Here is a 27,328-nt window from a genome sequence, read left to right on the forward strand (position 1 = left end):
ACCTGAACCCTTCAATGTTAACTGATCTATTAGTAAAGGAACTTCAAATGTTTTCCTGAAATGAACTCAGTAGAAGTTCCAGTTAAATATAAATGTGAATAAAAAGTAGATCTTCCAGTTTCTTTTTTAAAGTCACTATTTCAACATACAAGGAGAGAAACAAAGTATTTACCTGTCTCTATGGTAAAAAAAAAGGTCAGGTCCAAATCAATTAACTTAAATTCAGAACACAAAGAACATACTCCAGACTACCCCAGTAGAGATTTTCTCTATTGTGGTCACTGAGCGTAACTTGGCCTGCTGTGAACTGCTCTTTTTGTCTGTGTACTGGATGTTATTTTGCCTTGGAATGAGCAGGTGGGGATTTTGTTAAGCAAGTGATTATTTTCTATTATGTTACTTAAAGAAATTTAGTTCACTTACAGATTGCATAAAGTACCTTTCTGGAAATGCTATTTCTGGTCCTTCACTCAAGCACTTAAAAATAAAATCCTATTCCTATTTTCAAAATCCTTTTCTGCCATTTTACAGCTATTCAAAAAAATGATGAAATGCAGTGCCTCCACTTGATTCTTTGTGACGACTTTACATCTTTGAAGCCACACATTCACAAGGCAAAGATAATTCTCCAAATGCATTTAACCATACAAGTACAAAACATCTGCAACATGAAAAGTTAAAAATCACAGAATTTATGAACTAAAGCAAGGATATAGAATTTTTAAAAACTTAATTACATGAGCTGAGGAAACTTAACTGAATTGTGGGTTTTCATTTTTAAAAATCTGAATGCAAAATTACTAATATATATCCATATACATTTGAAAGATTGTTTCCAAATTATGGCTGGTTATATGTATGCAATTTCAGTGCCAAATAGGGAGACAAAATCTGTTCATACCAGTTTCCATAGTTGAGGGTGGAGAAAGAAAATTCAGTTTATACTAGATCTAGATAAATAGAGCAAAAATTACTAATTCCTCCTTGTAACTCCATTCCAACTACATAAATAAACTGAGTTTTGGCTGTTTGATTCACCCATCATCCATTGAGTACACACCACTTTTAACAGCAGCCCCAAGTTGTGTCACCAGTGCTGGACCAAGTTGATTATAAAGTAGAAAAGTTCAAGACCAGGCCCAGTGTATTAGTGCACTAGTGCATCACTATCTAAAAGCACTGCTTCAAAATGAGATTCAACAAAACATTTAAGCTGCTGGGCTACCTTTCCCTCTAATGCAACAGCATACTCTCACCAGCACTATTTTCAATCCTGTTGTCAACAGCCTCCATTGAATGGTTTATAACAGATCAAATTAGAAATAGCTGTCACTAAAGCATTAAAATCAACCAAAAGGCATTTCTGCAACCTGTTGCTCCATTTATATTCAGAGCTACTTCCACAAGATTAGGCTCTGCAAAATCATCAGTTTCCCATTGTGCTGAAATGATTCCACATATACCACAGGGTGGATGCTGCAATACTCAACAACTGTATATATGTAAATGCTGCAAAGTAACATTTATATCTTTCCTATTCTGACCTTACCAGATGCTGGAGATAGTTTATGTGATAGTAATTCAGTCCATCAGTAGAGCTGCACTGAATATTCATATCATTTATAACCAGAACAAAATGGCAGGCCAATGGTAAGAGTGACGACAGCATTTGTTTCCAGGAGCAGGATGTAAAGCCAGTGTCCATGTTGTTCTGTTTATGGTACCCTCTTCGATGGCACTACTGGAATATGAATGGAATATTGCAAACCGTGATACACATATCCACCACAAAAAAACTTTGCTAAATTTGCTAAATATTGATGGATTCTTTGGATGCTTCCATGGTAACTCTACCGCCACTAAAATTAATAGCAAAAATGTTAGCGATGCTTCAACACATGAATAAGTGAGTGTTTATATTGCTAATCTATATTATACTTAATGCTATAAAAATGATTACTTAAGGCATGGAGAATGACATACAGCTATACAGCTATATTCAATGCGGATGAAACTCAAAGTCAGCACACTTTACAGTGAAATCTAATCCCATTCTCCATGAATTTAGAATAACCCAGCACAGCGAAAAGGCACTTGACACATTCTTTTCTCTTGTTTGTTTTAAGACGGGACATGTCTCCAAGAATTCCACAACAGCTACACTAGCAGCTGCATGATCCTTCGTGTTACTGGAACATGCAGACCTGCAATATTCAATCTCCCTCCCACCGCTATGCTATGTTAGTTGATCTTGCCTGGATAGTAATTTAGCGACTGGTTTTCATCACATGATGTTTGGAATACAATACATACAAGGAAGTGAGGATTAAGTTAAAAGATGCTTTAGCCAATTCCATTTGGAACTGGACAAAAAAACCCAAAGAACTGTGGATGCTGGAAATCTGAAGCAAAAACAGAAACTGCTGGAAAATCTCAACATGTCTGGCAACATTTATGGAGAGAAATCAGAGTCAACTTTTCGGGTTCAGTGACCTCTCTTCAGAACAAGGTGACACATACCCGACGGGAGTAGCTCGAGGTTGAAAATGTCCCATTTCAGCTGACTCGCTTCAACTTTTAGGGCCCCATTCCACCTAGTTCTCACTCTGGGGGACGGGGACAGGTTAGACTAAAGTTCGACTTAAGAAGCAATTGTAGGTAACTATACTAAAAGGTAAGTGCTAAGGCACACTGATTAGAATGGTTAAAATAAAAACAAAAAGTGTTGGAGAAACTAAGCTGCAGAGAGAAACAGAGTTAACGTTTAGAAATTCTGAAGGAGAGTATTTGGACTTACGCTATTAACTGTATTTCTCTTGCCACTGTTGCTGTTGGACCAGCTGAGTTTTTCCAACATTTCTGTTTTTATTACAGATTTCCAGCATTTGTAGTATTTTATTGGTTCCAGTACCTTGGTTCTCTGTGACTTGGCCCTCACTACTTTAGAAGCTCTTAATTTTTGTCATTCTCATCCACTCCCATGCTGATTTTACACCATGTCACTTTGCTGCTTGCTCATGTGCGATACCCACATGCAATTTCACATATCTCATATCATTTCAAATCCAATGCAGGTTTCCATCCAACTCCCATGCCACTTTCTACTTTGAAGCCATCATGGACGGACCCCAGCTGCCATGAGGAGATGAAAAGACAATAAGCTTATAAGAATTTAACACAGCCATCACTCATACACACTTCATAGTGAAAACACTTCCATTCATGAAACCCATTCAGTCTTTTTACAAAAGCTAACCCGTCTTCAAACCCTATGCCAAATCCATTAATAGCCTTTTTAATCTGATAATTATAACTCAATTCCTCCTAATGAGAGAATACTTTTGTACTTGTTATTTTTAAACTCAATCAAGCATTCATAACAGTCCTTGAAAATGCCAAGGAAGAGCTCTGATCAAACAGTTAAAACTGCTGGTCATTTTTTTCCAAATCTACACCAGATGGCCTGCCAGTCAAAACGGTCCACCAAACATTTCTTCAAAATCTCATTTTTTAAAAGTCATTCACAGGATGTGGGCATCACTGCCTAGGCCATTGTTTATTACTCAGATTACCCAGAGGGCAGTTCAGAGTAAACTGCATTGCTGTGGGTCTAGAGTCACATGTAGGCCAGACTTATCCGTCCCTAAAGCAGATTTGTGCACACCCAATAACAGTCTCACAGTCATAATCAGGCTCTTAATTCTTGATCTGTTTTTATCATATTGAATTCAAATTCCACCATGCAGGAATCAAACCCAGGTTCCCTGGACATGACCTAGGTTTCTGGTTTAATTGCCTAGTGATAATACCGGTAAGCCATCACCTCCCCTTGACTTAAACTTAGGGGTTCTTTTCCCTCAAAGTGTAAAGAATGGCAAACATAAAAATGCTTTGGACCATGACACATAACCAACCCTTAGCTGCCATTCAAGAGTCCATATGTGAATCCTACGTCAATTCATGAATCCCACACTAGTGTAAGGCCCTCAGAATAGCCAAGATGTGATTCATTGGAACTTAACATTAAATTAAAACGGCCCTGCTGAGTTTGGCTTTGCTGTCTGTATGAATCATGCCAACCACCTTACCCATACCAGCAAAGACTGGATCTGGCACAAAAATGGAGAAAGATTTCTCCATCCAGTTGCTGACCATCATTTACAAAGATCTATCAGATCTGCCCTATTCCACAAAAATGTGGCACACAATATCAGAATTAGAGATAGGTGAGAAGTGAAAGCAGCAGCAATTTTTCTGAAGAAAAGCAATGGAGATCTCCAATTCTCTCCCAAAAGAAGTTGCAGCTGCTGAGAGAATATCAATTTTCAAAATTTAAATCAGTACACGTTAGTGAAATAAAGGTACCAAGGGATATGGAGGAAATGCAACTAAACAGATTTAAGGGGCACATCAACCAAGATCCAACAAAATGCTGGCACAGATTTTGAGGGCCTGAATGTCTGATTCTGATGTTCCAATAATATTCCTCAGTGAGAATGTGCAATCAACTAAGGCTATTACACCTAAACACAACTTGTTCAATTCTCTGGACACGAGAACTTTAAATATGGAGAGTGTAAACTCAGCTAATTAACTTTATATTTGATATGCAGTTTCGCTATGAAATTAAAAAAAGTTGCTAAGTAACTATAACTATGCACAATTGGCTAACTGGATCGTTTATATAAAAATTGTAATGTTAACTTACATCTTCAATTGAAATTACATACTGTAAATAGACTTTCAAAGAAACATTTCTAACCGGGCATTTCTTTAATACCAGATGCCATTCTGTAGCAAGTGTGACAAAGTTAAGTCTCCACATCATTAGCAAGCTCCTAAGGTTTTTGGAGACTGGAAGTCTGGCACGTGAGTTTCAAGTGAACAAAATCACCCCTTTGCAGCTGCTTAAGCAGCTGCTACCTCTGACACCTTAACAGTGCTGGCAACACTCAAAAAAAAGAGAATGAAGCCACTCTGCCCCTAAAGCCTTGGACAATATGACAAAACCCAACTATTTTCAATGTAAGTTGAACAAAAGATAATTGTCTGCATATAAGTATTATAAGTGGTTGCGATGCTGAAGGATGAATATGCCAGAAACAAAAATTGTGAACACAAAACACAGGAGGTTATTTTTCTGATTTTGCATTATTATTCGAGATTCATAATTTGAAGAAACAAATGATGAATTTGATGTTTTACAGCTAAAGGTAATTTGGATTATTCTGCACATTTGTTCAAAAAAAGGGCTTCCCTCACTATCCTAAACAGAAGGCTCAATTTTTAAAAAAACATTCCATTGTTCTGTTAGCGTTATTACAAATTATGCATTAGGGAAGGCAGACTGGTACACCCACTTCCCACCCCCTCAACATCCCCACCCCTACCATTCAGAAAAATAACAGGTCAGACGTTTGTTATTTGACATTCTTCAGCTGCTTTTATATTGCTAAAAGTGGTATGTTTGCTTAACTAATTCCTGAAGCCCAGCCTCATGTGATTTGCTGCAACACTAATATAAATCTGCTGGATTCACCAATACCTGGATCCAAAAAGAAATTACTTACATGAAGCACTGTTTACAATTTTTGTTTTAACTTAAAATACACTACATAAACACGTTATTGTTGCCATTATATTTTCAGAGTGGCTTCAGCCTATCTAGCAAATTTTAAGTAGGGTTGCTGTGTGCTATATATGACACATGCATTGCGAACCAGTGGCACAAACCATCACTGACATGAATTTAAAAGCAGTTCCTCAATGAGCAGTTTGTAATTCAGAATCACTTCTGGCAGTCAAGATTCTGCAACTTGGCAATCCTCCTGGGGCTCAGAAAGCCAGCCCAGGTGCAGAACAGTGCATCTGGGTCTTGCAGCACAACATGAAAACGTGGCCTGCGTGTTCATGTTGAAGTTGTAGCTTTCATTTTCTGATGGCAAAAATATAGATGCATTGCTAGTCCATATGGGCTAACAAAGCACTTAGCTAGAAGGTGGCCAGGTTAAAACAACAGCTTTTAACATTTGCTGCCAGCATCTGTGTACCCTTCCTGACACGGAACAAAACTTCCTTAAACTGATAGGCTCTGTGTGCCATTGGATGCTCCAGTGTTGTGTGATTTGTGTAAAAGCATGAGCACAGATTCTGAGCTAACAGTCACAGCAGCATCATAATTGCAGTAAGGGCTACTGAAATTTTAAAAATCCATCCACTAATAAATTAAACTTGAGTGGTTGACTCATTTTCTATACATTTCTTTCCTTAATAAGACCAAATTCTATATCAGTTCCATCTTCTACATTTCTGAAAGTAATTAAAATCGATCAATTTTAATCAATTTTGAACTCATCAAGTATTGGTCACATTTGGAGTTTATGCACGTTACAGTCACTGACTAGAGGTGAGTTGAGAGTCAAAATTCATCTCCCTTATGTGTGATTACATACAGAAAAGGTGCTGGAAACCAACACTACTTTAGATTACCTCAACAAAATAGCAACAAGAATCAAATTATCTCTCTCTTCTCTCCTTTAATAAAACCTGAAACTGCCAGCAATTGACTCCTCAGAAGTCAGAGATGAGAAGTTCTGCCTTAATCACTGCATATTAGCTTTGCCTGGTTAATAAAATGAACAGTTCATCAAATCCTCTTTAAATTGGGTTTAACAAGTATCTTTGCACCTGCAGCCGGGCACATATGTTGCCACCATAAATCAAACATACCATAATCTAAGAATTATATGACTTAATATCCAACTAATCAATTTAAATGTTCATCTCACTAACAACCTGATGCAGCTCGGGCTGTATACTGTACTCCCATGTTAGTGCAATGTATAATGATGGGTGTTTGTGGAAAGAAGTCTGTGGATTGAAAGGAAGCAAAACATGCACATTTAGCACAAGTTAGCAATTCAGTGGCAACACAAGTTTATACCTGTTAACTTTAACGCAATTAATTCAGGATGTAACAAAACTGACAGAGATTATAGTATCACAGTTTATCAGTCCTGATCTTCATAAAGGAGTTTGATAAAGGTGCTTCACAACATACTTGTTATTGAAGCAAAGAAAAATTGGAAACAAAAATCACTGACTGCTGTTGGTCAGCTGTGACTGACAAAGAGCTCCTTACAGTCATTGCCATTTGCTAAATTTATAAAATGAAAGTATTGATGAAGGCACTGAAGGCAGAGTTGATAAATTGTGTAGGAATACAGAATATTATATGGCAAATGACAGAATTCAAGGAACTTTTACCAGACAGATGAATGCCTGATGGTAATCAATGTTGAAAGCACACAGTCAGACATACTGGTGCAGGAAATCCTGAATATGATCAAAGGGAAGGATTTGTCACAAAATCAAGTCAAGGAACTGGCTGTAACAACTGACCAAAATTCAGAAGCGGCATTCATACCACCTGTGACAAAGTGAAACTATCCTTCTCAACCTCTCTACAGCCTTTAACATGATTGACTATGGTTCTCTTTCAAAATTCCTGCACTTTCTTATCCAGCTGTGTGGAGCTGCTCTCTGATGCTCCATTCTTCTCTAGTTAATCACAGCCATAGAATGGTTTGCTTCCCTTCCTGCTCCCACACTGTGACCACTTGTGTCCTCCAAGATCTATTCTTTGCCCCCTCCTATTTCTCATCTACGGAATGTCCCTCAGCAACATCATCTGGTGACATATCGGTTTCCACATCAGAGAGATAACTACCTGGCTATCATCACTCAAACCCTGCACAGTTTCTAAACTGGCAAATTCCTCATCCAATATCCAATAATGATTGAGCATGAATTGTAAGGGTGGAGAGTTATGTTTGGGCTCAGTAAATTAGAAAGCTGCTGAAGTGAGAGATGACAAGAGAATGGATTAGGCATATTTAGAGGAGAGAAATTGTAAACTGTAAAACGTCCAATCCATAGAAATGTGAATTGTTGCTAGCTTGGCCCTAGAAATATAGAAGAAAACTTAGCTTTCAGTCAAACATTATTCAAATGTTACAGACGCCATCAAACTTAGCCAGAAGTGACAGTCAAGAATATTAATGGAATCAACATTAGGCATGAAGGTGTGCATTGATATAGTCAGTAGTTAAAGGCTTTAGTTATCTTAATAGAATGCAGAACTTGTGTTATATAATATTTTCAAAGAAACTACTTAACTTTGGAGTGCTAGGGACAGACACTGAAAGTAATATGACAATCTTGAGATGTACTTATGAAATGCCTACTAAGAGACTGGAAGACAAGCTGAGACTAAAGAAAATTGTGTATATTTAGCATTGACCCATGTCAAAAAATGGAGGACGCAGCAGGGGGCTACATCAGCTCATACTTAAAAGTGGAACTACAGCACTAGCATGCAACATGTGGACGGGCATTCAGAGGGCCTTGTCTGAAAGACAAGATATCACTTACGTAGGTGCTTAGGTTTTTAATTCCTAATTTTGACACATAATACAGCATATGTCAACAACATTTGCAGTATAATCCTGAACTACTTAAAGAATCTGAATGCAAAACTGCTTATTAGGCCTGCTGTTCATGAGACTTATGAATAATTTAACACATTTCAGTCTAAGAGGTATCACTTGCCTTCACATTATTCTCATTAATAAGTTCATAGCACAAAATTAATACGGTAGCAAAACCATGCTAAAAACACAGCTGTGGGAACAAAGTGGTAATACAAAGAGACAGTAAACAGACTTTGTATAAGATATTTTCTAAAGACTTATTTCACTCAGTATCCAATTAGTCAACAATGAAGTGCTTAACAGAAAAGAACTGCTTCATGATTTGTCCCTTTGCTCTGTTTTCTATTTTGTGACAGTGATACTCAATAAATAAAACAATTGGAAAACATGCTTTCTCACTGACTATACCCATTGAGGATTATGAGGAGATGTGAACTAGCAGCAGCAAAATAATTCTATTCCTCCATAATCTGTAATCTCAAGGCCCAGCATGTCCATTACCATTACCATTATGCCAGGGGCCAAAACTGGTTAAATAGGATTGTAGAAGAGTACATTAAGTAATTTGATTTGATTCATTATTGTCACATGTATTGAGATACAGTAAAAGTTATTCTATTGCGTGCTAACTAGAAGAATACATAAGTACATTAGGGTAATAGAACAGAATCTGGATCAGTGGTGCTGGAAGAGCACAGCAGTTCAGGCAGCATCCGAGGACAGGCAACCACTGATCCAGAATCTGGTTTCCAGCATCTGCAGTCATTGTTTTTACCTAATAGAACAGAATGCAGAATACAGCTCCAGGGAAGATGCTGAGAAAGATCAACTCTACTATTCCAGACGTCCGCTCATAAGTCTGATAATTGTGGGGAAGACGTTACTCTTGAACCTGTTGGTACATAGAGTCATAGAGATGTACAGCATGGAAACAGACCCTTCGGTCCAACCCATCCATACTGACCAGATATCCCAACCCAATCTAGTCCCACCTGCCAGCACCCGGCCCATATCCCTCCAAACCCTTCCTATTCATATACCCATCCAAATGCCTCTTAAATGTTGCAATTGTACCAGCCTCCACCAATCCTCTGGCAGCTCACTCCATACACGTACCACCCACTGCGTGAAAAAGTTGCTCCTTAGGTCTCTTTTATATCTTTCTCCTCTCACCCTAAACCTATGCCCTCTAGTTCTGGACTCCCCGACCCCAGGGAAAAGACTTTGTCTATTTATCCTATCCATGCCCCTCATAATTTTGTAAACCTTTGTATCTTCTGACTGATGAAAGAGGGCTGGGAGGGGTCTTTGATTATGTTGTCTGCTTTACCAAGGCAAATGGAGTCAATGGAAGGATGGACTGGGTTGCATTCACAACTGTCTATAATTGCATGCTGTCTTGGGCAGATCAGTTGCCATATCAAGCTGTTATGCAATTAGATAAAATGTGTTAGATTAGATTCCCCTTCAGCCCAACAAGTCCACACCGACCCTCCGAAAAGTAATCCACCCAGACCCATTTCCCTCCCCTCCGAAAAGTAATCCACCCAGACCCATTTCCCTCTGACTAATGCACCCGACACTATGGGCAACTTAGCATGGCCAATTCACCTGACCTGCGCATCTTTGGACTGTGGAAGGAAACCCACACAGACACAGGGAGAATGTGCAAACTCCACACTGACAGTCGCCCGAGGCTGGACTCGAACCTGGATCCCTGGCACTGTGAGGCAGCAGTGCTAACCACTGAGCCACCGTGCTGCCCCTGCTCTATAGTGCATCTATAAAAAGTGATGAGTCATTGTGGACACGCTTAATTTCCTTAGCCTCCTTAGTAGAGATGTTGGTTTTTTGATTGTAGCGTTGAGGTGGATGGACCAGGATGGATTCTTGGCGATATTTAATTCTAGGAACTTGAAGCTCTCAACCACGTCCACCTAAGCACCATTGATACATACAGGGGCATGTCCTACACTCCACTTCCTGAAGTTGATGATGAGGCCCTTTATTTTGCTGACATTAAGAGAGATATTGTTGTCATTACACCATTCCACTAAGCTGTCTATCGCCTTTCTACACTCTGTCTCATCATTATTTGAGATCTGACCCACTACGGTGCTATTATGAGCAAACTGGTAAATGAAGTCAGAGCTGAATTTGGCCACATAGTCATGAGTGGAGAAGGTGTACAGTAGGACAAAGGAGTATGCAGCCTGGTGGAGCACCAGTGTTGAAGATTATTGTGAAGGAGATGTTGTTGCCTATGTTCACTGGTTGCAATCTGCTGGTCAGGAAGTTGAGTTGCAGAGGGGATAGCAGAGATGTAGGCCTCGGAGTTTGGAGATGAGTTTTGTTGGAGTTATGGTGTTGAAAGTGGAGCACACATCAATAAGTAGGAATCTGGCATAGGTGTCCTTGTGATCCAGATGTTCCAGAGATTAGTCAGGCCAGGGCAATGGCTTCTGCCATGGTATTGTGACAATGAGCAAATTGAAGCGGATCAAGGCAATCTGGGAGGCTGGAGTTACTAACCTCTCAACGCACTTCATGATGAAGGATGTCACTTTGTGGTAGTCACTAAATCCTGATCCACAAAGATCTTCAGCTAATTTCACCAAGAACTATGCAGTGGATGATTCATCTCATCCCACCAACAGAGAAAATACAGTCTTCAGCCAATTCAATTCAATCCAAGTGAGATCAAGAAATGGTTGAGTGCTTTGGTTACAGCAAAGCCTACAGGCTCTGACAACACTCCAGCTATTTTGTTGAAGATTTGTGCTCCACTGAAATTCAGAATATAGAAGCATGAAACATAGATTATTCACAACGAGAAAACCATTCAACTATTGTGTCTATGCCAGCCACGAATCTCACCTTTCAGGTTTGATCCACAGCCCTGTGGGTAGCTAAAGTACAAATCAAAGTGTTATTTGAAATGCAATGTGCTTCTGCTTATTTCAGCCTTTCAAGCAGTGAGCTACAGGTCCTGTCCATAAAATAATTCTCCTCAACTCTCCTCCAATCCTTTGACCAATTACTTTAAATCTATGACCTCTGGTTATTCACCTCACTGCTAACAGAAATAGATCTTTCCTTATATTCTGTTTAGGATCCTCTGTAATTTGTAACATTCAATTAAACCTCACCTGAGACTCCTTTATTTCAAAGAAATCAAGCACCAACCTATCTAATCTTTATTCCTCTTTACAATTCTCCATTTCTGGCCACATCCTCATAAATCCCCTCCATCCTGTAATACAGTGATCAGAAATGCAGCAGTACTGCAGCTGCGGTCCAACTATTATTTTGTATAGGTCAAGCATAATGTGCCTGCTTTCACATTCTTGACCTCGGCAAATAAACAAAGGTATCCTGTATGCCAGCTAAACTATTTGATCTTCCTGTCCTGCTACTTTCAAGGATGTGTGAGCATGGAGGTGTAGTGGAGAGTGAAGAGGGTTAGCTCAGATTACAACAGGATCTGGACCAGATGGGCCAATGGGCTGAGAAGTGGCAGATGGAGTTTAATTCAGATAAATGCGAGGTGCTGCATTTTGGGAAAGCAAATCTTAGCAGGACTTATACAGTTAATGGTATAAGTGTATACATTATATACTGAACAAAGAGACCTTGGAGTGCAGGTTCATAGCTCCTTGAAATGGAGTCGCAGATAGATAGGATAGTGAAGAAGGCATTTGGCATGCTTTCCTTTATTGGTCAGAGTATTGAGTACAGGAGTTGGGAGGTCATGTTGCAGCTGTACAGGACATTGGTTAGGCCACTGTTGGAATATTGCGTGCAATTCTGGTCTCCTTCCTATCGGAAAGATGTTGTGAAACTTGAAAGGGTTCAGAAAAGATTCATAAGGATGTTGCCAGGATTGGAGGATCTGAGCTACAGGGAGAGGCTGAACAGGCTGGGACTGGTTTCCCTGAAGCATCGGAGGCTGAGGGGTGACCTTATAGAGGTTAGCCAAATTATGAGGGGCATAGACAGGATAAATAGACAAAGTCTTTTCCCTAGGGTCAGGGAGTCCAGAACTAGAGGGCATAGGTTTAGGGTGAGAGGAGAAAGATATAAAAGAGACCTAAGGGGCAACTTTTTCACGCAGAGGGTGGTACGTGTATGGAATGAGCTGCTAGGGGTTGTGGTGGAGGCTGGTACAATTGCAACATTTAAGAAGCATCTAGATGGGTATATGAATAGGAAGGATTTGGAGGGATATGGGCCGATTGCTAGCAGGTGGGACTAGATTGAGTTGGGATATCTGGTCGGCATGGACCGAAGGGTCTGTTTTCATGATGTACATCTCTATTACACTACGAAGTTGCTGTAGCATATGTTGTGCAATCTGTATATGTTATACAACATCACTGTATGCTGGTAATGGAAGAATTAAACTTAAATATTACTTAAAAGATAATGGATTGGATTGATGGTTGTTTAACTTTGGATAATGTCAAACTTCTTGAGTGCCTTTGGATGTGTATTCATTCAGACAAATGGAGAAGATTTCATCAGATTGAGGTAATAGCAGTGCCATATGCATGTTACACCTTGTAGCAGCTGGCAAGACTTTGAAGAGTCTGGAGATGAGTAACTTATCAGAGAATATACTGTCTGTGACCTTTATTTTTGTGGATACCTTGTTTATGAGATCAGGCGAGATGGAATTCTGTTCAATGGTGAAGTTCCCTTGAATTTGATGCTGGTGGATTCAACAATGATAATGCCAATGAGTGTGAAGCAGAGGCGTTTGGTTCTCTTTTGTTGGATATGGTTTCTGCCTGACATTAGTGTGGCACAGATGTTGCTTGTTGGTTGTCAATACAGCCTCAATGCTGTCCAGGAATTGATGTTGCGAGTATAGACTGCTTCACTACCTAAGGACTTGTGAATGTTATTGACCACTGTATAGCCATCAGCAAACATCTCTTTTGTCTTCATGATAGAACATAGGTCAATGATAAAGCAGCACTAGATGGATCTCCCTGCACTATTTGTTCAGTTTAGCTCCGTATCCAATGGAGAATTTAACATGCAACTTTGCTGGAAACTGCTTTGTATCAGATGAGGATGTGAGTACGTTAGGAACAGAAATATTTGAAAATTTACATCAGTGCTCTTCAGAGGCACAAATTAATTTATCACTGTCTATTCCAGGAACAGTAAGTCAGATAAAGTAATGTGCTGGTTTCCAGGTACCCCACCTTCTGTACTCTCAAAGAATAGGTGCTGATAGTGTAAACAGCCCAATTCTGTGTGTTCCTGGTCAATCATTCAGAAATCTGTGGTCAGTAAAATTGAGTTTAAATTTCCTGTGTATGGATTGAAGATGTACTTAAATCTGAATGTCCTCAGGATCCCAAAGCACACCACTGATATAAATTGAGTGGGAAGCTTTTTCACATGAAAAGAAATCTGGGCACATATTGTTTAGGTACATCCACAGTGCTGTTAGGAAAGGAATTCCAGGATTTTGACCCAGCAGTAAAGAAAAAAAAATTTGTACATTTCTGAGTCAGGTTGGTGTGTGGCTTGGAGAGGAACACGGTGATGAACCAGGGCAGATAAATGGCAGGCATTCATTGATGATCTTTCAAAGAACTTATAGAAGCTTATGTCAAATGGAAGCCCGATACTGCAGAAAGCATTAAGCAGCATAAAAAATCTCGGTGAAAGTAAGAAGCCAATGATTGGCGCAATGGCCTGGCAATGAGACATAACCTGCCCCCTTACACTGGCCAACACTATCAGGATCAAACCTGCCAGATTTTGTGTTGGGCATAGGCCTCTCCTATATCCTGCATTAGCAGGATGAGGTCCTTAACTAGAGATTGATTCCCCAGTTAAGATCCCCAGTTAGGCTAGAAGTGGGCAGATAACCCAAAGCCTCTTGCTATTGATAAAATTGTGGTAGGGTGGGCGTGCTGCTGGTTGACATGATGCCAGTGGCATGGAGACGATTAACAGATCCATCTGATTTCTGGTCTGCCTTTGGATGGGCCGCAAGCTCTAATCTGATTGTCTAACCTTCTCTAGCTACCAGCTTGAGGGCTGTTAATGACGTAACTTCCAGGGAGTGATAGTCTCTGTAATTATGGTTCAGGCAGCCTATTTTCAATGATAAGCAAACAGTTTGAAAATAGTCCAGGCAACAGTATAAATTGTCTGACTAACTTGATTTGGTTTTTGATGAAGAGAAAGTTGAGAAGGAATAGTGCATTTCAGATAGTCTACATGGTTTTAAGCCATGTTTTTCACAAGATCACTCATAGTAATGTGGTCAGAGGTTTGAAAGCTTATGGCATCGATGGGGAAAGGTGTTATGTTTAATGCAAAATTACTTCAAGGTTTGGAAGAAAAGGCTAATGGTGGCTGTTCTTTTGTGACTGGAAAGCTTTTTGCTGTGGTCCTCAACAGTTCAGCATTGTGTCCCTTGCTCTTCATGGTAGATATCTGTTACTTAGATGCAAATTTGGAGGGCGTGATTAAGAAATTTGCAGACGATATGAAAATAAAGCATGTGGATGATAGTGAGGAAGAGAGTTATAGAGTAGAGTAGTATACCTGTGGATTGGTCAGGTGGACCGAAAAGTGGCAAATGCAGTTCAGTCTCATGATCTGGAAGGCAATGCATTTGCTGAAGACGAACAAGGCCATAGAAGGTAGGATATTGAGAAGGGTAAAGGCACAGTGGGCATTTGGTCTCCATAGAGATTTACAGAATGGAAACAGACCCTTCGGTCCAACCCGTCCATGCCGACCAGATATCCCAACTCAATCTAGTCCCACCTGCTAGCAACCGGCCCATATCCCTCCAAATCCTTCCTATTCGTATACCCATCCAGATGCTTCTTAAATGTTGCAATTGTACCAGCCTCCACCACATCCTTTGGCAGCTCACTCCATACACGTACCACCCTCTGTGTGAAAACGTTGCCCCTTAGGTCTCTTTTATATCTTTCTCCTCTCACCCTAAACCTATGCCCTCTAGTTCTGGACTCCCTGACCCCAGGGAAAAGACTTTGCCTATTTACCCTACCCACAAACGCTACATCAACAGCACCATAGAAACCCCAGCTGGAAGAACAGGAACACTTCAGAATACTACCTGTAGATTCCCAGCCAAGTTGCATACCAAGCTGACTTGCTGTTCTTTCATTATCACTGAATCAAAATCCTGCTTTCTCTCCCATAAGCACCACAAGAGTGTTTGATATTTACAAGAACTGTAGCAGCTCCAGGTGGCAGTTCACCATCAATTTCAGAAGGGTAATTAAGGCTGGGCAATAAATGCTGGCCTTGTCAACAACACCCACGTTCAATGACTGCTTTGATAAAATAAGCATGAGTCGCTTGCTTTAAGAATGCATTTGAAATAAATGAGTCATAAAGAACTTAAAAAGAACATTTTTCAAAATACAGGTTACAGTTTGCAGTTTCTTTCAACAAGAATATCAATCAAAGATGTGATCTGCTGGTTCACAACGTTATCAAATTCCAGGTGTTAAAATTAATCATCAAAAAAAATCAGGAAAGCCATGACCTGAATATGTTGACCACTGAAGCCCAAAGCATTCAGTAATGTTGCATAGCAGCAGCAGTAGCAGCAACAGCTCTTTGCCGGGTAAGATTATATATACAATTCTCAACAATAACATTTAAAAGTATGTCTACAGCACTCTTCAGAGTTTGGTCACAATGCTCTCCACTATCAGAGCCGAAACCTCTGTGCAAACTTTCTGTCATAGTCTGACAAATATTTAGTATTGTTCTAAAATATATGCATTAAGTAGGCCAAGAAAAAGACAAGAATTCAATGGGAATGTTTTGTCATTTCTTTTCAACTTTGAAAATGTGCAGGACAATTTAAGGAACAGTTTTATTTTCCCCACTAATTTGTGGCAGTTCCCAAGTCTAATGTTGAATCACATGGAATCACTTGTTCTTTGTCTCTTTAAATGGTCAGAATACTTCAACCCATTGACAATGTTAAGCAGGTCAGTTCCTTATAAAGCACTCATTTTGCTGAGGGCCAAATAAAGTCCAATACAGTAATTGAATGCTCAATCTAATAAAAGCAAAACACTCACTGAATATTCTGAAGGCTACAAATTGCTCAGAACATTAATATTTAGCCAACAAAGTTTTATAATGACTTCCTTATTTTACACCTACTTTCACACATGTAGCTTTTTATCCTATGTTTTATTACATTGCTGTCTAACACAACAAACCGAATTTTGCATTCTTTCCAACAGTTATGACGAGCTCCTTCTGAAATGTTTTTCAGTTTTTTTTTGGAAACTGTTGTCTCTGTTCAGGAAAAGGTACATTAAGGCTGTCCATTGTCCAATATTTAATGTCATAATGTCAATAGAAGTCAACAGTTCTGCAGCAATCACAAGTGTGAAGTCAGTTAGTAATGTACCAAGAGAATAAGAGAGCTGACCCATACCAAATTACTTAGCACTGGGAAAATAGTAAACATTTATGACCAATAAATAGTCCAAGCGTAAACACATAAAGCCTTTTAAAATGAGGATAGTCACCAAGTAAGTATCATTTGCAATTTCCTGAATCAATGGGCAGTAATTGGTCCGAGAGTGTTTACTCCCAATGACGCACAGCCGAGTTCAGTTACACGTCTGAGATCAGAGGTCGATAGCATATTAACGGTTCAGTTGTGTTTACATGTAACAGATTACAGTAGCAACAGCAATTCTTTGAATTTATGTAATCAGCTTTGCCAAAGAACTAATCCAAAATCCTGTCGACCTAGACTAACACTACATCTTCACGCAGTCAGTTGAATGATTTGCAACACACATGGATGTCAAATAAAATCTCGCGCCTATAATGTTGGGAGTTCAGATTTTATAATTATATTCTATCTTTTTTAGTTCCTGTCTTTTTTTTAGTTTTCTTCCCAGCCTAACCAGTCAATTATTCTCACTTGTTGAACTTTATGTTTCACATTTTCTTTTAAGAAAGTTAACAACAGCTCTGCCAGCAGAGTCTCAATGTCACCCAACAGCTCCATCTAGCAAACTGGCTTACATGAACACACACTGCCCAAATTGGAATAGTTTCAGGCAGTAGTGATTTGAATGAGTGACCTTCTATGTTGAACTCCAATACACTGTCATTGTTGTTATTTCTGTTAGTTTTTTTTTATTTTTATTTTCTTCCACTTTCCAACATGATGATTACTTGGCTATTTATCACTCAGTCATTCCAAAGTTTGCTAAAGGATACAGATTTCCATACAATATCTAATGCCAGTGTTTACAAATAGAAAGTGCTTTATTTAACAAATATCATGCCTTTTTACCTCAGCAAATAACTCCTTACTTTTTTTAATCACACATTTATGGAGAGAAGTCCAGAAATAAGTCGATCTCTTGCCAGGTCTCAGTAAAAGTCTGATTTTTAAAGGTAGTCCAATTACTCCAATGATCTCACAGCCAGCCTGCAGTTTCACATATATATTAACAATAACAACAATTTGCAAATATCATCTTCAAAGCTGTAAAATGTTCCAAGACACAATGAGAGTTATATCAATCAAAGTTTGGCATCAAACAGATAAGGAGATATGTGGCAAGATGACAAAAAGCTTTGCAAAGCAGTAGGCTTTAAGGAGCATCTGAAAAGAGGGATGAAAGCTACAGTTGAGGAAGTTGACAGAGGGAACTTTAACCTCTGCTACCACGAGAGAACAAGTTTAAACAAAGTAATACTTGTACTCCCAAGTGGTGAATTACAAAATGATTCAATGTCATCCTTCAGAGTCAACAGTGGCTAATGGAAGTGGAATGTTAGTGATTAAGGAGAATTTCACATATAGTTAAGGGGGGAAAGATGCAAAAACCAAATTATGCAAGGAAGGATTGTTTATAAAACAACATTGCCTTGAAACTCTATACAAAATCAAACTGAAAATGGCTCAGTGGTTAGCACTGCAGCCTCACAATATCAGGGACCCAGGTTCAATTCCATCCTTGGGTGACTGTCTGTGGGGACTTCCTCTGAGTGCTCCAGTTTTCTCCCACAGTCTAAAGATGTACAGTTTAGGTGAATTGACCATGATAGATTGCCCATAGTGTTCAGGGATAAGCAGGCTAAGTGGATTTGGCCATGGGAAATGCAGGAATTTGGGTCTGGGTGGGATGTTCGTTTGAGGGTTAGTGTAGACTCGCTAAGTCAAATGACCTGCTTCCACACTATAGAGACTCTATGATTCTCAACCTCAATCCCAAGTGCTGATAACTGATAAACTGTTTTTTTTCATTTCATCATTTAACTTTGTTGATGGAATCAGACTGCTTGAGTCAAATTGCAATCTTAGCAGTATAAGAATATTCAATCAGTTAGGAAGACCTGCCCAATAATGGACACATTCCAGAATTTTACAACACCAGGAAACTGGAGTCAGTAAGTAATTCCAGGCAGCAACTTCTCAGACACAACAACTCAACAGGAGCCAAAGACGAAAGAGATTGAGAAGTTTAAGCCTACACTATCTGAAGTTTATAAAAATGGCAGTGGATTTGATTGAGGTATAAAAGATGCCAAAGCAGATTGACAAAGTAGATGTAGAGAAGGTGTTTCCTCATGTGATGCAATCTCGAAGGAGAGGTCATAGTTTTAGGATAAGAGGTAGCAGATTTAAACCAGAGATGAGGAGAATTACTTCTCGAAAAGTGTTGTGAATCTGAGGAATTCACTCCCCCAGAGATGCATTGGACATGGAGTATATTTAAGGAGGAGATGGACCATTTTTTAAAATTAGTTTGAATTGAAGTGCTATGGACCGGAAAGTTGAGTGAGAAAATCAACATTTCAGGCAAAAGCCCTTCATCAGGAATGAGGCTTGTGGGCTAGGAGGCTGAGAGATAAATGGGAGGGGAGATGGGGCTGGGGGAAGCTGAAAGTGCAATAGGTGGATGGAGGTGAGAGTAAGGGTGATAGGTCGGAGGGGAGGATAGGTGGGAAGGAAGATGGACAGGTGGGACAGGTCCTGAGGGCGATGCTGAGCTGGAAGGTTGGAACAGGGATAAGGTGGGGGGAGGGGAAATGAGAAAACTGATGAAATCCACATTGATGCCCAGGGGTTGGAGGATCCCGAGGCTGAAGATGAATTGCCTATTCCTGCCCCTAGTTCTTAAGTTGTTCTGTAGTTCTGATGCTGACACCTCTCCTGCTACAGGTCATGATCATTTCATGAGGTGAGAAGTTAAAATGCTTTGAAACGGAGAAAAATATTTTTTTCCAACTCAGTCGGCTGATCTTCTTAAAGAAAGGTTCCACCTCAGTAAATGCTTGGTCATAAAATAACATTTAAAAAGAACCTCTGTTTAAATGAAACTGCTAACACCGTCACTGTCTTGACCACAAGCAGTACAGGCTATCTTATCATAACATCATAACCATCTATAATAACCATCAAAGCGAATGAAAACACCAGTGGAAAGGATTAAAAGGATATAAGCCAAGTGCAGGGAAATGGCGATAGTGTGGAGGGATATTTTGGTTGGCATGGACCAGTTTGGGTCAAAGGGCCTATCTCCGTGTTGTCGGACTCTATGACTCTATCAATGTATTTGTCCAAATGTCTTTTAAATATTGTTAAAGTACCCACCTCAACCACTTCCGCTGGCAGCTCATTCCATATGCTTACCACTCTCTGTGTAAAAACATTGCACCTCAGGTTCCCTTTTATTCTTTCCCCTTTAACCTTAAACTGATGCTCTCTTGTCCTCGATTCCCCAACCCCAGGAAAAAGACTGAGTGCATTCACCCTATCCATGCCTTTCATGATTTTATACACCTTTATAAGGTGCCCCTTCAGTCTCCTAAGCTCTAAAGAAAGAAGTCCTAGCTTGTCCAACCTCTCCCTATAACTTAGAACATTGAGTCCAGGCAACATCACTGTAAATTTCTTCTGTTCTCTTTTCAGTTTAATAGCATCCTTCCTATAACTGTTGCTGAACAAAGAGACCTTGGAGGTTCATAGCTGCTTGAAAGTGGAGTTGCAGGTAGATAGGATAGTGAAGAAGGCGTTTGGTATGCTTTCTTTTATTGGTCAGAGTATTGAGTACAGGAGTTGGGAGGTCATGTTGTGGTTGTACAGGACATTGGTTAGGCCACTGTTGGAATATTGCATGCAATTCTGGTCTCCTTCCTATCGGAAAGATGTTGTGAAACTTGAAAGGGTTCAGAAATTTAATGTTGCCCGGGTTGGAAGATTTGAGCTACAGGGAGAGGTTGAATAGGCTAGGGCTGTTTTCCCTGGAGCATTGGAGGCTGAGGGGTGACTTTATAGAGATTTACAAAATCATGAGGGGCATGGATTCTATAAATAGACAAAGTCTTTTCCCTGGGGTCGGGGAGTCCAGAACTAGAGGGCATAGGTTTAGGGTGAGAGGGGAAAGATATAAAAGAGACCTACGGGGCAACTTTTTCACGCAGTGGGAGGTACGTGTATGGAATGAGCTGCCAGAGGAAGTGGTGGAGACTGGCATAATTGCAACATTTAAAAGGCATCTGGATGGGTATATAAATAGGAAGGGTTTGGAGGGATATGGGCCAGGTATTGGCAGGTGGGACTAGATTGGGTTGGGATATCAGGTCATGGATGAGTTGGACTGAAGGGTCTGTTTCCATGCTGCACATCTCCATGACTCTATGTCCAAACTGAACACAATACTCCAAGTGCAGCCTCATCAACGTTCTGAAAACTGCAACATAACTTCCCAACTTCTATTCTCAATGCCCTGACCAGTTTTCCAAAAGCTTTCTTCACTCTCCTGTCTACCTGTGACTCCATTTTCAGGGAACTGTGAACCTGAACTCCAAGATCCCTCTGTTCCACTACACTCCTTAAGGCCATGAAACTCCTACCTTGATTTGACTTTCCAAGACATCACACTAATCTATATTAACCTCCATTTGCCATTTCTCAGCCCACTTCCTTAGTTGATCAAAGTTCTACCGCAATTTCTGAAAACTTTCCTCACTGTCCACGATACCGCCTATTTTAGTGTCATCAGCAAACCTAGTAATCATGCCTTGTACATTTTCATCCAAATCATTCATATCAATAAAAAACAGCAATGGGCCCAACACTGACCCCTGAATCATAGGCCTCCAGTCCGATAAGCATCCTTCCACTATTACCCTCTGCTTCCTACCATCAAACCAATTTTGCATCCAACTTGTCAGCTAAGGGAGGCTGTAAATAATTTAAAAACAAAGATGAGCTTTTTGAGCTGGATGCATTTTTGGACTCGGAGCCAATGTAGGTTGGAGAACATAAGGATGATGGATAACCGGGACAGGATCTAGCTTGGGACACAGAAAGCAAAGGTTTGGATTAGTTCAGATTTATGTATGATGGCAAGCTGCCAGAATAGCATTAGAAAAATCAAGCTCAGAGATAACAAATAGATGAGAGTTTCAACAGCAGTTAAGATTACATTAATTTAGAGATGGGTACAAATAGGAAATATTACAGAGATAAAATTATTCAGTCCTAGCATTGGATCAAAAATGGATCAGCAGTTCCATTTTTGAGTTTTAGAACGCCAAGGTTACAAATTACCAGTTCACCTTCAGACAGTGGTCAGGGAGAGACCACTTTATGCCCTCTTGTCTGTAGTGAATTTATAGATCTGTTTCACCCTGCCTGAGACTCACCTATTGACTTTCCTACCATTGTGCTAAGTGTATGGTTCCCATTTTTAGTCTCATGTTGTTGCTATTATGAAGCAGCAATGCAATCAAGAAGGGAAAACAAGTGAGGCAAGAGATAACAGAGGCAATGCTGCAATTCAGCATGTGGACTAGAAAAGAAAGACCTAGTCCATGCCAAGATACAGAAGGTAAAGAGATAAAATACATGACCACCTCGCTTCCCACTTTGCAAATAGCTGCACCAATTGTGTGTAGCATATTTTATTTCATCCATCATTCCCAGATTGGCCATGCCATTTTACCAAGATGCCAGTCAATCATGTTTTTTCTTCATGAGATGTTGAAGTACCACAGTGCCAAGATCAGTCATGCAACAAAACCTGTGCATATGTTACTAGGAAACCTTAAGTGCATCAAACTGAGACAGAGATTGAAAACATACTTGAATTGAAACATTTAGGATTTTACTCCACTTACAAGTGAAGAGGAGGAACATGTCTTTAGTACAATGCAAACTATTGTAAGAAGGATTTTTTTGCTTGCCATGGTAAGGGACATTAATGCAGGGAAATGGAACATTTCTCATTGCCAGTCTGGACAACAAGCATCTGCAAATCACATATATCATCAGATGTAGAGTAAAATGCCCTTTATTCCATCCAAACAATACGCTCAGTCAGTCCCAAGTTCAGAAAATCACCCCTCACTATAGCAGTATGACATTTTTATTTTCATTTTCAACATTAGTCATCCTGTGGTCTCATTGAGTTTGGACTGCTGGTCTTAATGCTAAATTGGTGCAGCCCAGCACTGCAGATTTTATACATATTACAATTATGTTAAAGGTTCCCAACGTCATTGCCTGGAAATTGCTTAGAGTCAATAAGGAGAGGAGTCTCATCCCATCAGTTTGGGTTGGAGCAGAGTCCACATCTAAAGATGAAAGCATAGCAGACGCAACCACTACTTAACACCAAAAAATGCATTACTTAACAAAGAAGTAAACAAAACTTTAAGATCTATCCGGCCTTCCTCAGTTTTGAAAATGCATCCAAGTTTCTGTTGTACACCAATTATACATCCAATCTTAAATACTGACATTTACCTTTCAAAATGAGCTCAAAATAAGACACTGCACTAAACGCCAATTTCACCATTTCACAGTCATTTCTTGTTAGGAAGGTGTACAATTTTTTGAGCTCCCTCTCACCTCCATTGGCACTAAGACAACTAACTACCAGTAATAAAAGGTGTGTATTTTTTTTAATAATACCTATTACCCTAATATCTTCACTGAATAAATTCCAGATGAGGTCAATAAGAATTTGTATTGGTAGTTTTATCGGCAGTATGTCCCATCTGGAATGCTGCATCTAGTTGTGGTCACCAATAGTCTTTGAAAGGGTTCAAAGGAGGTTTACTAGAATAGTTCCAAGAATCATGGATAGGGTTCCGTTAGCCAGTTGAGGGTGGTACTCCTTGCAACAAAGAAGATTCAAGAGAAATCTAATACTGTAGATCCAAAAAGGGAAGGGAGTGGGTGTGCATCAACCCTGAGTTCCCATGCCTACTCCACCTAGTCGTACATTCCTAGATACTATAGGCAATTTAGCATGGCTAATCCACCTAACCTGTGCATCTTTGGATCCATAAATTTACCAGAGGCAAAGGGCCATAAAATAGCTTCTCCTTAGCGACAGTCTGAGGTTGACCAAGATTATTTGCAAACTTGGCTTCCTACAACACATTTAGATGAGTTCCTGGCCCATACCGATTTTGACATTGTTAGCAAAACTTTAAATGCCTATGCTATTTTGTTTTTCCAGTCTCAAGCAAAACAATTCCAGGCTATCAAGGAATGAATGCTGTTTCCAATATCATATTCAGAGTGAAACAATACATCATGTGACTGGATAGTTCTGTGACTCTTAACATCTAAATTTTTCACCAACTTCAAATGAAATTGATAAACTATCTTTGTAATAAATAGTCTATTTGGATCCTTTTCACATCAGGCCTGCAGAATGATAAATCTGTAATCCAAATTTGAACTTCAAATCAGCACTGAATTCTATGCTAAAATTAGAAAACATTTATATTTATTTGTGTGCACTGTAACACACAGCAATAGGCTAATAACCACAAACATCGACATACAAGGGGGAGTAATTTGAAACATGATAAATAAATTAACTACGAGTAAGTTTCACCTTTTATAAGCTAATGAAATTCATGAAACTGATATGCTGGAATTCAAAACTACTTTTGTGAGCATTCCCTGGATAATTTTTAACAAGTTGCAATGAGTTTATCAAAAGTATACAATATTTTATTTAAAATCCTACTTATACAGGTTTGCTGTGCTAGAAATATTTATGTATTAAAAATTTTGTATAAGGAGATCAAATAGAACAGAGTAAATTATATACTATTTCCCCAACATGCCACAGAATTGGATTTTTACAATCTGCCCTGACCAGCACAGACTGGTTCCAATTACTTCCATTGCACTATGAGCCAAGACACAATCTTGATAGTAAAACATTTAGCTTTAGGAAGGGGGTGGGGTAGGAGGCCATAGACTCACATTTAAAGGGGAAGGTTTCTAATAAATGTATACTTCATATATTTACGACTATAGCTTGAGGCTTCCTATTTTCACAATTCCCTTGTGCAAAGATTCTAAAAGGACAATACAATATAGCTCGGCTGGGAACTATAACTTTTAAGTGCTCCACCACAAATGCATTTTAACCACAGAAAAGACCCTTTAAGAAGGTCAGTATTATTTCATCCTTTGCAATACTGAGTAATACAGTAAACCACTTCCAGTCCATAAAAATGTTGCTATTCAAACTCAGATTTCCCCAGTGCCCTCTTGAATTTTAAAATCTAACTCTGTACATCACAGAAGACAATAATGATTAATCAGAGTCTCCTTAGTCGCATGGAGAAAAAGCTACTCACACACAAATAGAAATCTTACAAAATTTACAAACATTGACACTGCAAAATTATTCAGATTTTTAGTTCCTACAGCACTGTCAAAATCAAATTTAACAGTAATACTGTATGGCCCTAATTCATAGAAAAACTCCAGAATGACTCCAGTATAGTTCACTCCAGGTATTACTAAGATAATCAGCAGAGCCTGCCTGTTTACACTATAGGCACAGCAGGGCATCCTTGATCACAGATAACGGAGCACTGATGGGCAGATGCTTGGAGAGTGATGTCAGACATAACTAATGTCACCTTGTTAGTGTCTTATGTTGCTGGGCAATACCAATATATTCAAAATTAAGAGACAATTTGAACAAAAACAATGTTATACCTCATAAAATGCAGCTCTGTGAGACTGTGTAACTATACTTACTACACTAAAGATTGAATTCTAAAAGTAAAACTTATATTAATCAAACTTGTAAATGTGAGTTCGGTGCCAGAATTAACCTCACAAAAGGCCCTAAACTGGTGCCTGGGAAGGCAAAGTTCCAACCAAGAAGGATGCCAAATTCGAACTGAGAACAAAACATTTTTAGGACTGAGCACAGGACAAAACCAAATTATGAGAAAGGGTGAAAACTGCACACTGAAAGCACCAGCTGAACATTTAGTACAACGTTTAATGACCCTGTGAAATGAACATGATCACTCTGGGGTGGTTACAGTATCAAAACTCAACCTTCTCCCATACCCATGGTCTGTTCCAACAAGATCAACATTTATTCCACCACAAAGTAGCACGAAATTATTCCTCCTCCAACTCTGAAGTAAATATTTACTGTACTTAGTCTAAAATCATACTAATTTAACAACTCATTCCAATGAATAAAAGGGAGTAATATCGGCACAGAATTTCAGTTTCGTGTAATTTTTAGTAGTGGTTTATGAATATACTTCCAAATTATTGGGATGACACACTCTATCAAGGTGACTAGCTTCATAGAATTCAGTAAATATTCAAACCCGTCCTAGAGGTTATTAGAGATGCTTAATGAAGATGCATGTGTATTGAACAGACGGTTACCGCAAAACAAGTATTACATCCTAAATGGCTACATGCTAATATGGGAGCGTCTGTAGCCACCTGATTCCCATTGCTTCCCCCCACCCCCGCAGTCATAACAAGGGGTATCGACCATCTTGTAAAAACATGTTTATCGCCTATCAAAATACGAATCAGGATGCAGTGTAAACACAAAAGGAAGTTGGGATAGTTGTGAGCCTCTTACCTTTTTCTTTTCATCTTCTTTTGACACCTTGTTACTTTTGCTCGACCTGCAGTTTTTCTGATCCCCTGACTGTTTGATGGTGATCTTGATCTCCGGAGGGCAGATGTAGTTCTCCAGGTTCTTGGGAGGTTTCTTGGGCCGTTTGGTGGTCTGGATCTTGAGTTTCAGGCTGCCGTCTGTGAAGTTCGCCTCTTTGATAGAAAACTCGTGTTCCTCCAGGCCGTCTCCCTGCATTGATTTATCGCTGTCTGTGTTGGAGTTGGAGTCCTGGCTACCACAGGCGCTCTCCTCGTCGTCCGGATCCAGCCTCCCCCCGTTCATCTGGCTCCTGGGCGACTGCATCAAGGCTCCCGGAGAGACTGCGGACTTGGCAGTGCAGCCAGCCGATCGAAAATCCCCATCAGCCGGCTTCTGCCTGCAGCCCATCGCCGTCTCCCTCTGCTCCATCTCACTCAGCGTCTGTGAGAGGCACAGGGGGCTGTGGAAAGAGCAGCACTCAGCACTTCTCAGTGTCCTCCGTTACTCCAGAGTAATCCGATCCCCCAAACAAAACAAAATAAAAACTGCAATCTGGAAACAAAAATAGATACAAAGTAAACCTGTAAACATCAAGTGGAAACCCCAATCGAACTGACTTGTAATTCCAACTCCTTTGACTTCACGGCCAGTGAAAATAACTCAAGACTCTTACGCCAGTAATATTAAGTTGTCTAAATAATTATTTTTTAAAAAAGCATCCCCCCTCCCAATCCAGTGAAAGGTTCCACTACCAGTTAAAATAATGGGCGCATGTTCCAATTCGCCCTCTGCGCCTTTCATTAATCAAACTATAACAGCGCTCGACATTTTTTTTCCCAAGACAGCCACGACAGCGAAAAAAAAGTTAAACGTCCGTCA

The 27,328-nt window shown here is 39.6% G+C and overlaps 1 protein-coding gene across 2 annotated transcripts in view; it reads right to left on the reverse strand.

The window, feature by feature from the left end:
* The window catches only part of setbp1 (SET binding protein 1), a 301,702-nt gene extending 274,380 nt beyond the window's left edge, over positions 1 to 27,322 (reverse strand). For both annotated transcript variants that reach the window (XM_043686469.1, XM_043686419.1), the window contains exon 1: positions 26,432 to 27,322. In XM_043686469.1, coding sequence (XP_043542404.1) covers positions 26,432 to 26,878 — 447 coding nt within the window. In that variant the 5' untranslated portion in view covers positions 26,879 to 27,322. The remainder of the gene's footprint in view (positions 1 to 26,431) is intronic.
* Between the last annotated feature and the right edge of the window lie 6 nt (positions 27,323 to 27,328).

Source organism: Chiloscyllium plagiosum, chromosome 1, assembly GCF_004010195.1.
Source record: "Chiloscyllium plagiosum isolate BGI_BamShark_2017 chromosome 1, ASM401019v2, whole genome shotgun sequence".
Taxonomy (NCBI): Eukaryota; Metazoa; Chordata; class Chondrichthyes; order Orectolobiformes; family Hemiscylliidae; genus Chiloscyllium; species Chiloscyllium plagiosum.